The following is a 12,605-nucleotide window of genomic DNA, read 5'->3' on the forward strand; positions in this document are numbered from 1 at the left end:
TCATTAAGTATTAAGTGAACTGCTATTGCATTCCACAGCAGACAAAGCACAATTCTGGCTACGCTGTGTGGGCTTTTTTTGCTCATAAATAAGGCAGGCATCTCTGATTGTGGGGTAAATGTATAATTCATGCACTGCCCCTCCTGCTCCTCCTCTTTTTCTTCTCACTTTCTGCCAAGCTATTCCTTTTCAGCTCTTTGTTGTCTGCGCCCTCAACTGCATTTAAATTAATAATTAAAGTGATGCTCAAAGAATGTCTGTGACACCACCTGCTAGGTTACTCACCGTCTCCGAGCCAGGTTTCGAGAAACAAAACAGAGTCTTGAACCATATCCGTTTCAGTTCACCCCCTCTAGAGCTGGAACACTACAGTGTTTTAGTTGGTTGTAAATATGAAGGAATTATGACGCTGGCAACGTCTGCAGCATACGTCCCTCTCAGGGCTGTAAAACACTTGGAGATTTGGAAAATGTGTCGTGTAAGAGTGTAAAAGTCTCTATCAATCTTGGTGTGAGCTAATTGGCGTGGTTATCATCCTGTATTACTTACATTAAGAAATGTTGTCGACAAGTTGCTGTTGCTGGCAGGCCCTGTGTTATTCTATTTTTAGATTATGATGTTAAGCAGACATGGACAAAATTACGCTGAGGTGCTGCACAGTGATGACAAATGGGGCCACTGAAAATCTTGGCGTGACACACAAAAATCAAAAGCCATAAGTAGTATATAGACTAGTTGAAAACTATGTCATTATGAAGAGCTAAGAAATCCCATGCAGATATATTTTGGTGTCTTACTTTATAGCTAATATTGCTAATTATCTGACATGCATGGATTACATTGTGAGCTCCACAACGATCCTGTTTTAATGTTCAGTGTATCTATTAGGTGATTTTTCGCTTTTCAAATACTCTGTTCCTCAAAAAAGACAAATATACAGCTTTAATTAGAAGGAGTGCATGAATTGTAGGGAGCAAAATATTTACTTGTGGATACCCATGGAGCCCATTTTCATTCAGATACCTTGAGGTTAAAGTTCACGGAGATGCCATGCCATTTGTTTCCGAGCCAGTATTTAGCCAGAATATGGAGTGTTATTGAGCCCCCTTTTAGACAAGCTATGCCGACATGGTTGGTACCACTGGATGCCTTAGGTTGTCTAGTTTCACATGATGTCACTACCTTTGCACATGCTTAAGAAACGAGAACGCCACAGCCTTTTAAAGACAGTAATGTCGGCCTTAGTTCACCTGGGTAAGCAGCTATTGTGTTAGGGGAGGCATGGTTCCTCTTGGCCCCCCTTAGGGGTGCCACTGGTGCTGCAGGGTGTTGCTAACAGGCAGCTTGTCCTCCCTCAGACCAGCTATGACAGACGTGATAAATAGATACAGAAACGATAGGCACCCACTGCACCTAATGCTGAATTTCCATACAGTTTAGACACCTGTATCTTTAGGGAGACAAACAAGAGCAGACACCAATTTGCTCCACACACATAGCTTACCTGGCATCGCACACAGGCGCCACATATCTCCAATACTTAGGCAGTGGGAACAAATGAAGCGCAGGATCACCAACATGCTGTAATTGTTGTCTTGTCTCATTCCGAATACAGCGCTGACACTGTGAGCCTGTTAGTTTGCAGAGGCTTATGTAATTGCAGAACTGAAAACCCCACAGCAGCCACTGCGGTTTAATTTTATCTGTGCACCCCCTCAAATATCAGACCAAAACTTTGTATGAATATTTAAGATGCACTTTCATTGACACACACAGCTCTTTCTGTTAGTTTAAGTTGCAAATGAAACAACGGCATTGACTGGAAAATGATTCAAACCGCGCTAATGTGATTTCAACATTAAACTGTGGCATTTAGATGAGTGACCTTCTGCTCTTTGGAAAACCTCATTCCATATTTATCAGCACCCGTGTGAGCTCGCTGCGTATAGAGTTGCAGAGTCACATCTCAAATCAGCACGCCGTTAATCTTTTTGATCTACCTGATCCAACCCACTGTCTGCTCAACACACACGTGCTGATTTACGGCAGCGCAGAAATTAAATACGCGATATCTCACGGACTTAACACGCTATAAGGTCGCGTAAGGTTGAGGAAATGGCGTGACTAGTTTTTATAACAGCTCAGGACGGGGATATCTTCTTCCTGATTTACTTGCCATATTTTTACAGTCCTTTGGAACTTAATGGGACGTCAGAGACATATTGGAAAGCCTCGCCAGCGTATGATTTTACACTTGTTAAGATCACAGCTCCAGAGCTTGATGAAATATGTTTCAGCCTGGTTAGACTGGAATCATAGTCTCCGTGGGTTTTATGTGAAAGGCAGCTACAAAGATTCTAGGCATGCTACTCCTTGTTTGCCCCCAAAAGTAAATTTTGGATGCGAATCAAGCTGACTTTGAATTCTGAGAGGCAGCTTGAAGTAGGGCCTGTGCCATGAATGAGAATGGGGAGAAAACAGGAAAATTACCAAGAGTAATGGCCCTCATTCTGGCTCTCCACAGAGAACAGAGGCGGAGAGAGGGAGCAAGTGACAGACAGAGAGGGAGCGCAGAGTCATGTCCACCATAATGCTGATGAATCTGGAATTATTCAAGGGTCAAGAATCGAGGATCCTGGTTTTTAAGTGGTTGGCCAGATAAAACAAGCAATTAAAATTTTTCCCCCTGGGCTCTGTGAAATTATAATGGACACTTTTTCAATACTTTTCTGACATTTTACTGATAAAATGATTAATTGATCAGTGAGTGCTAAGTACTGGTAGATGCAGCCCTCCTCGAAGTTTAGTTTGCTCACTTCTTCTGTGGTTGCTTACTTTGTGTTTCAAACAGCCTTTTCCACCAAATCAGGTCTTGTTCTTGAACCGGTTCTGCTCAGGACTCTGAGAACCTCGGTGCTATCTAGTGAACTAGCCCACATTTCTACCAGTTTTGAACAGAACCATTATCCTGGAAAACCAGATGCCCCGCCCCTAGCAAATTCTAATTTGCACTGCACAGGGATCTGGCCCCGCTGAGCAGAGCCCGCTGAATCGCCTATCGGACCAATCAGTCTATCTGACAGAGGCGGGCTCTGGGCGGGCGTAACATGATGACGACATCGCTGCGCCGTAGGAGTTGAAAAGTAAACAGCCAAGATGGCAGCTACCGAAGGACCGAGTCCATTCAGTTTAGCTTTGGAAGAAACGCTTAACCAACAACACTTATCTTTTTCCTTGAGAGAGGAACAGAAGATTGCTCTAGAAGCCTTTGTTTCTAGGAAGGATGTTTTTGCTGTTTTGCCGACAGGATGCAGCAAAAGCGTAATATATCAGTTAGCCCCACTGTTCGGCAAACAAATGGGGCTTAGTGCAATGAATACGTCACCTTGTTTTTTGCTCTAATTGGCCATCATGCTATCCAATTGCGTGCGGCGGCATTTGAAATGCCTCAGTTAGTGCCGCCCCTTGGTTAGGAAGGGTGTATCGGTGAGGGCCAGACTCAAAATCTTTCTAGATTTGAGTCTGGATTTCCAGGCTACAGAACCATTGTAATCATAAAGAGTGTTGCACAATGCACAACGAAAGGACACAGTGGTGGCAAGATGGCGGATCGCATTGATAACTTTCTGTTATAACAGGTATTAGTTTTTATCCATGAAACAAGCATGGGTCAACTATTAAAGAGACAATTGCACACACTTTTTTCCAATGATTTCTTACATAACGTCTCTATTGTTGCCTTCTCCATGCTCTCTTTCTAACTTGTAGACTTTGCACTTGAGGTCAAGAAAAACCTGCTGCTTTTGGTTCTAGCTGGGAATAAACTTTCTGGGCTCTGAACCAGTCTATTTTTGGTTGAAATTAGTGCTGACCTGAATGCCTCGAGGCTTCTAAGCTTTGATTGTTGCTATGGTAATTAATGTCCATGTCTTTGTGCTGTTCAGGGCTAACTGTAATAGTAGCGCTTATTTTGGGTATGCAGTGCTTTCTGCATAGACAGTATTAGGTAAGTGGCACTTCAGAGAGTTATGAAACTCTCCCAACCATCATCTGTAAAGTGTTCTTTGATAAATGTCAGAGGTATGTGGGACGGTAATGTTGCTTGCATCTCACCTCAACACATCCCAACCCTTCCTCCACTTTGACCATGTTTGGATTTTGCCAAGATGGCATACAATGATAAACTCAAATCCAGGCTCCAAAATATCTCCACATGAAATGCAGTCTGGCATTGGCATATTTCATTAAATTACTCTCTTTTGCATTTGTGCAGTTGCCTTACAACAGATACAAAACATGTGTCAGTGACATCACCTGTGTTGTGCGCTTGGCCATGGGCTCGGAAAACACGAACACAAAAAATGATAACAGACAAAAGTTGGAGGCTACAGAAACATGGCCTTACAACATTGCTGGCAAGTGAAAGTGCATTGGCCATGTTTGTGAAAGATATATCACATGATAAAAAGCTCAGTCTTTGTCTGCGCTGCAACGTGAGCCTAGTGTTTTCGAATTTATCTACTTTGGAGAGAGTTTTGGAAAACATCCATTTTCAGAGCTTGATCTCGCTGGCTTAGTGCAGATGGAGGGCCAGAACAGAGAGAAAAAGATGAGTTTTAAAATTTATCTGGATTAGAGCGGACATGGTCTGAGAGTGCAGGAGAATGAAAGGCAGATAAGAACCAAGAAGAAACTGGGGAAGTCGAGGGGAGATGACAGACAGCCAAATAAAAGTGAAATAGAGTGAGAAGTGAGTGAATGCGTGGAGTAAGTGCCTGTTTCAATAGAGGGGAGAGCAGAGCCCGGCGACTGGATGGGTCGATAGATATGAGCAGAGGGCTGAGAGCTGCTGGAATAATTGAGTCCGGTCAACGGGAGTGTGAAAAGCGCCGGGGCAGCAGAAAATAGCCATAACTCAATGAGATTGGAGGTGAGATTTACAATGTGTGTGATCAACAACAGAGATTCCTCCATATCTGAGTCTCCCAGAGAAGCAGACAGCAGCTGCTCCGTCCCGAGGGGCCACAAAGGCACCTTGTAAATATATGTTGGCACCACTCGAGCTTCACGCTGACCGTCAGAGCTTGGATCGATACGATCGGCTTGGATAACAGAGAGAAAACATATTGGGGAAGTCCACATTTTAGGTGTAGGAGAAGCACAGGTACCCACATGTGTTAGTGCACGGTTTTACGTCTGCTTGACTTCATTTACAAAATAACAGGATCAGTCATAGCTGTCTCGCTCATCTCTCTGTGACTGTACAAATATGCTCTGGCAAAATGGAAAATGTCATCTGCATCAGTATGAATTATTACCCATCTTTATTTTGTATACACTGTGTATTTTTAAGCCGGGGGCAATCTCCACTGGTAGCAGTTCATGCTTCATTAACTAAAACAAAACCCTCGCGTGACATTTTATTTATGCACTTTTTTCATAGTTTAGCATTTTTGCGTCGGGCGGAGATAACTACGCTCCAGTGATGGAGAAAGGCACTTCTCACTTCCAACCAACACCCCACCGTACCTCTCCCCCTTCCCTCTCCTCCCACATCTTCCCCTCTTCACTCCCTCCACCTCCCCTCTGCCTCGTCCCAGCCATGACAAAGTGAAGATGGGCTGTGGCATTGGCCGCCATTCAGCCTGACTCTCTCATCGGCCCCACAGAATGCCTTTCAGGATCCCCCAGAGTAACAACTGCTGCGTTTTATTACAGCGTGAAATGGGGAGTGAAAGACCGCTATGGATGTTCCTACTTAACCATGCAGAATGTGTCACTATTGGGGAGCTAGATAAGAGGACAAAGGGGAAAATCAGCCGCTCAAATGCTTTTGTTAAGACAAACAGCTCAAGTCCATAGAAACAACCCCGCGCTCTTGTTTACATCTCACAGTAGAACCATTTGTGTCTTTTTAGGTGAAATTTGTCCAGAAATATGTTAACATCACATTGGATGGTTGCATGCATTCCTTACGCTATTCAAACAGATGGTAGCCGTGTTGCCAGCTGGAAAGATTTGCTTGAGGGAGACCCAGACGTTGGCACCCAAGCCCAGTAGATACACTATGTCCAGCTCAATTATGTTCTCCACTCCAGCTCCATGGTGTGTTTTCCCAGATTAGATCTCAGAAGTCAAACACTAGCATAGCTATCGATGGCTTTGCACATGTTTGAGGTCTCCTACCCTCTATGGGACCCACTAATACAAACTCATAGACCACAGATATCTCCCATTAAAGGAATACTTCACCCCCCAAATGACCATTTGTATATCAGTTACTCACCCTGTGTTAACGCTGAATTCATGAGTAAAACTTAGTTCAAAGGAGGCATGCAGGAAAAACAAAGAATCCAACAGCAGAGTACATTTTTAATAAGTTGGAGTCATAGGGGTCCGCGTATAACACCAGCAAAACTTTATCAAAACATCCATTGACAAACTCTCTCACAACTTGTGCCGTATAATCGAAGTATGATTTATCTAGTTGTATGCTTAGTACTTCCCAAACAGACAGCCCTTTCCAACAGGGAACTGAAACGTATCTATGCTCTCTTCAAAGCCAGACTCCATTGACAAAAACAGTAATTTTATGTCAGTGAATAGGACCGCTGCTGGTCTACCACTGCCTCGATCAGTTAGCTGCTTTGTGTTTTTGTGTGACTTTAGTGTATTGCGGGGTTTGTTCGAAATCACCAAAGTCACTTATTATTACAAACAAACTAACCGATTGAGGCAGTGAAAGGCGAGCAACTCCCGTATTCAGCAAGGTAAAATTAATGTTTTTGTCAATGGAATCTGGCTTTGAAGAGAGCATTGATTAGTTTCACTTTCCATTCATTTCCCTGTCGGAAAGGTCTCTGTTTAGGGAGTGCTGAACATACAACTGAATAAATGAGACTTGGATTATACTGCATGAGTTGTGTGAGAGTTTGTAAACTGATGCTTTGACATAGTTTTGCTGCTGTTAAATGTGGACCCCTATGACTTTCATTCATCAAGAATTTTTCTACATTTTTGGATTCTTTGTTCACCGTGTAGAACATATTTTTAATCCCAAATTCTGCATCGGGTGAGTAATTGATATCCAAATGATCATTGTGGGGGAGGAGTGGTACTTTAATAGGATGGTTTCATGTGCCATTCATACACACAGTCAGTTTTACTTATGGTTTGGAAGTGATTTAGTGTTTTATTGGTTTGTTGTAATTAGCATTTTAGCGGTATTGCAACATGTCAACAAATAAAAGCAGAAGTGCATATTTAAGCATGATGTGTATCTGCATGTGATCGGGTTTAGGTGGTGCCCCCCCCAAAGAATTGCACAAGAGCTTCTAGGAAATCTGTTACGGCACTCTCCCAGGCATGCTTTCGGCGGCTTCGGTGCTATGGTCTTAGATCGAGCAGAGCACCAAACTGTGTAAATAGGAATCAGACACTTGATTGATGAGAGCACCTTTGTAATTATATACAGCCATCCTATTTGCTTTGGCAAGATATCTGTCGTCGGCCCTCCTTAAATGTCAGGTTGTGGGTGTGGCTGCGGAGAAATGCTGACAGATTGTCAGTTTTCAGCACACCTGCAGGGAGCTCTCACTGCCGTCTATACAAAGTTCTCATCTTTTTAAAGAGCGCCGTTTATGATGTATCTGCTCATTCAGCAAAAATGAATGTCCTGATGATAATTTTTTCAAAATACAACTTCCTGTTAGAGTTCAGCAGTTTTTGTGAGTTGGGAACTTTTGCCCTGAAGAGTTAAAAAAAAAAAGAATAACTGGGACTCTGGGGGTGAGACAACACTAAACACACAGCCAGCATTCTGATCTGTGTTGCAATATCCTCGGTACGCAATGTGCTGTGTTAATTCATGCTGCTTGGCACGCAAGCCCGAGCATCTCGAGGTAACGATGATTCTATTTTCACTTGTATAGTTGTGATTGTGGTGAACCAGAAAAAAAGATCCATCCTCATGAAAAGCCAATGGAATGCATTCAGTCCGTGCACACAAGATCTTTCAATGAGTAAAATGAGCTTGATCCCCTGGCTTATGTGTGTATGTTCAGTGATTTGTAGAAGGGATTTGGGGGCTTTAACATGTGCGTCTACTGGCAGAATGTCCTTCAGACACTGGTGCAGCACACAGTTATTGCCTCGACACCTCATTGTTCCAGCGCGGCGCTTGTGCGAGGCTGGGTTGCTGAGGTTGCTGCTACTGCCCGTCTTCGCCGCGGGCTGCGCTCTCGGAGGACACAATTGAGAACAGAATTAATGATATAAGGTCACCATATTATTAATAGCAGATGATGATAAAACTGCACAGACTCTCTGGACTGTGAGGCATAACTTGGACAGCGCAATTGAGCTCGTATGTCATCTTAAATCTCTGAGGTGTTGCAGTGGTTTCACCTGATCAGCTCTGCAGAAACCACATTAGTTTCTCTTGGAGCTCTCAGCTGTCATAACTACGTGCTCTCTCTCCGAGGAGCCCAATTTTTCCTCTGGCACTTTATATTTTATATCATCACTGGAGGGATGTCTATATTGCTATGAAGTAATTAAGAAAATACCTTCCCTCCCAGCCTCCTCCATCCTCTGGAGCCAGCTGTTCAACACTCAACACACTGTCCTCACACTGGCGTTTGCCTGAGACGAGGCCGGGCAAAGCCGAGAGCTGAGCGTAATTGAGCGCTGGCAGTAGTGCGCATGGTCCTGATTGCAGCATGTTCCTCCAGAAGCAAGGTTTATGTTTCATCATGCGCCCGTCCACCGCACTCCATAAAAAGCAAATAAACTTTTCACTGGCAATGGCATAATAATGACACAGTTGGCTAATGAGTGAATTAAAGAGTCATAAATACAGCTCTGCCCCCTGACAGGGACGTGAAATATCTTACATCAACTCTACAGTAGGTGCCCTCATTTAACCACCCGTCTGTACTGTACCTTACATAACACGACATATTGTTCTGATTATCTTTTTTACAGGAGTTTGAGCCAAATGCCGACCTCCGCTGATGGCAGATCGCCATATCTACTTTATCATATCTCCCTCTCCTACTGACCAACATATTGGGCTGTCCCAGATGAAGAATGTAGGCGAATGTGTTGAAAATTTACTGCTGTGCCTTGTCTCAGTACTGTAAGTGGTGCAGGAGTCTAAATTAAATGGAGTTGAATGAGTGACTTTGGCAGGTCTCTGGTTGGTGTGGTTTGGGCTGCTCCCAGAGCAGCATAGAAGCAGCCTGGCAGTGGTTTGACTGTTTGACTGAGCCTGCTCTTCTCTTTCACACCAGCTCTCCGGGGCCAACAACGGGAGCATATAAAACCCTCGTCCCATCTGAACATATTCCCTTTCTTGCGGCAGCATCTGCCTGATTCCATTGGACACGCATGGACTTTTGTGTTAAATTACGTTCACTTTTATTGAATTTGATTCATCCGGGGTGAGTTGTAGTATTTAAAGCAAGAGGAGTATGACTAGATTGGTAAACTTTCATTTGAAATTTTATCATCCCATTATGTTTGGCAAAATGACTTTGAGCTGCTGAGGTTTTGCTTTTATCCAGCGCCGATGCCAAACATTCAGTAAATTTGTTCCACGTGTTTGAAAAGGGAATCCCAAGAACATTAAACCAAGTGTATCATTTATTAAGCGCTCTCCGTTCAGCGTGGTAAAGAGAAGGGAGTTTGGTGCCGGTGCCAGAGTGTATCAGGCCCAGACATGAGCCGGAGAAGTGGTGGGATGACAATGAGGCGTAGACAGTATGGGAGGTTAGTAGTGTTAAGGCATGATGTCGGATTTCTGCCAGGGCACACCAAATCCGAGCAGATTTCTAGACACAGCAAGGGTGTGTCCGTCTACTCATAATGGACAACCCCTCTGCCCCGTGTTGTAGAAGATAGTTTATGTGCTTTGAAGGTATGCCAGGCATCCGAAGCAAAAAGAGGTGTGACTGGTTGTTGTGAACGTGCAGGGGAAGTGGCTGAGCGAGGTGCCTGTCAGGCAGCCAGTGCTCACTCAGGCACAGACAGCACCATCTCCGCAGCCTTGGCTCTTTGATGTGGCTGACTCTTTGAAGAACTGACACCCTTCTCTCCTTTTCACAGTGCCTGGAGCCCTGCAAGGAATCCTGGGACCTGAAGGAAAACCAGTGCCAGGATTTATGCGAGGTATGTCACTGCCACAAATACCGTGGTCGCCTCAGACTCGAGTGTTTGAGCTTTTCATACTTAGTGGGAAAATTCAATAAGAGGAAAGTTTGAGAGGAGTGTGAAGTAACTCTTTCTGCACTGTAATGACACTCTCTGTGAGGCTGAATCAAAGCTGTTTAAATGTACCCACCGCTCCGGTGAGTCATAAGCTGAAATGTAAACAGGACAATCCCTGTTAGCTCACAGAGCGGCCTGTTTGCCGGCAGGCAGGTTGGTCTTAAAAAAGTAATCTGACATATATTTTCCCTCTCCTGCTTTTTTCTCCCTCCCCCTTCTCCTTAGCCGCTCTTTCCCAAGAAGCACTATGAATGTCTCACGAGCTGTGAGTTCCTAAAGTCTGTAGAGGGAGTGAAGCAAGGCGACTGTCCTGCCCCGGAGAAGGCCAGCGGCTTTGCAGCGGCCTGCGTGGAGAGCTGTGAGGAGGATGGAGAGTGTTCAGCTGTGAAAAAGTGCTGCTCCAACGGCTGTGGCCACACCTGCCAGCTGCCTAAAAACCTCTACAAAGGTAATACTAAAAGTTAAACCTCCATCTTTAAGATTTCAGCCCTGGGCTGTGGTCAGTTTTCTAGTAATCATGTTACAAATCACAGTGTAAAAACAACTTAACAATATGAACATACAGAAAATGAACACCTGAATCTGCAGCTCCCCTTTAAATACAGAGCTTTATGGTGAGTTCCAGCTCATTGTTTAGCTAGCCAGCCCACAACTTTACAATTTTGGATCACTCTCACAGCTCTGTTAGTGTTATTTTCAGCCGCACCAGGCAGATGTTATGAGCAAAAAGCTCTAAAAACCCACTGTACATCATAGGAGAGACCCAGAATAGCTGAATATTTGATCTAAGGAGCCTGATTCAGCTGCCAATCTTTCAGTCAAATCGCCGCAGTTGTAGGAAAATGTGGTTATGACACCAAGGATCATTCCATTTGGGTTATACGGTGTGGCTGAATGTCTGATTTGACATAGGGTTATTTGCTTTTTCACAAGAAATTATGATATATAAACTATTTTGGTAAAAAAATGTCTTAATAAGAGCACTCATGAAGAATGTTTTATGACTTATGAATGACAATATGTAACCCAAAAGGAACCAAACTAGGTGATTTGTTCTTGCTGTCGGTCTATTGATTTCTTCCACTCCCTTCCAGCACTGTGGACAGTCGTGTTGCCGTACCTACATGCATACACCTACACACACACACACTTCTGACACACAACAAGCAGCACTGGACGGAACACATTTTATTACAAAAATAATTCTTACACCAAGTCAGGAAGAAAAGTTGTTTAATCATGTGTTTCAGCTTTTTTGTCCAGTGTGGAAAATATGGAAATTAATGTCGCAAATCTATCAATAAACCACCACCACAACAACAACAACAACAACAACAACAAAAAAAGATTTCAGTCTAGACCAGCAGTACACTGTCTGTTTGGCACCAAACAGCCGACAGACAAAGTTTAGCTTCTAAACATAGTGGAACAATTAGCAGCTAAAAAGTCAGCTATTTTCCTCAGGAAGTGGTGGAGACCAAACACAGAGCTAAAAGAGAGTAAAAATATTGGATGTAGATTCATCAAGTGGACACAAACATGACTCAAAATGATTAATAATGTTTCTCCATAAGTGCTGGATGTGTAAATAAACAAGTGTTCGGCAACAAGTTTGCTATCTTAACTGAAAAGGTGATATGTCAGTGCTGTTAAGCCGAAAACACATATTATTTGAGAGGCCTATCTCCGGGTCTAAAAGGTCAAGCCAATGTAGAAGTGCCTTAAACCTGCATCTTTGTAATAGCTAGTAGTATGGAACTCCACTGGATGCAAAAGTCTGTTTGTATAGAAGTTTATCAGAAACTGACCCTACTTCTCACTTGATTTATTACCTTTGTAAACAATTTTTTATTGAGATTTTGGTCTCAACTGGTAGTGTCAAGTTTTCTTCAAAACAGCATGATGTTCATTTTGTCAACTATGATCCCATTAAGAGTAAAATAGATGATAAAGCAGGGCATGGCTACCTTGTGAATGACAAGTTACTACGATGGCAGTGTCCTTGGGTTCTTCCTTTGGCAACGACCAGAATACCAAACTCAAAGTTCCAAAACTGTAGTCCACAAACCTTTGGGTGAGGTCTCAGTGGCTACATTCACTTCTTTCATACAGTGTATGGTTTGCAGATATGTTTGGTGGAAGGTGTAGAGATGTGGGAGGGAGGGCGAGGGGTATGACATGCATCAAAGGTCCCGAGGCCGGAATCAAACCCAGGGCATTGTGGTTAGGTGATGTGCACTGTCACCACTCACTGACTAAGGCACTCTAGTTGCAGGTTTGGATGAAAATGTAATGATAGCTTATGATACAAAACACACATTAGAAACCACGTAATT

The 12,605-nt window shown here is 43.5% G+C and overlaps 1 protein-coding gene across 2 annotated transcripts in view; it reads left to right on the plus strand.

Annotated features, from left to right (window-relative positions):
- The window catches only part of LOC125900061 (anosmin-1), a 52,799-nt gene that overhangs the window by 14,311 nt on the left and 25,883 nt on the right, over positions 1-12,605 (plus strand). For both annotated transcript variants that reach the window (XM_049594824.1, XM_049594825.1), the window contains exons 3-4: positions 10,108-10,170; positions 10,495-10,717. In XM_049594824.1, the coding sequence (XP_049450781.1) occupies positions 10,108-10,170; positions 10,495-10,717 (286 nt within the window). The remainder of the gene's footprint in view (positions 1-10,107; positions 10,171-10,494; positions 10,718-12,605) is intronic.

This window comes from Epinephelus fuscoguttatus, linkage group LG13, assembly GCF_011397635.1.
Source record: "Epinephelus fuscoguttatus linkage group LG13, E.fuscoguttatus.final_Chr_v1".
Taxonomy (NCBI): Eukaryota; Metazoa; Chordata; class Actinopteri; order Perciformes; family Serranidae; genus Epinephelus; species Epinephelus fuscoguttatus.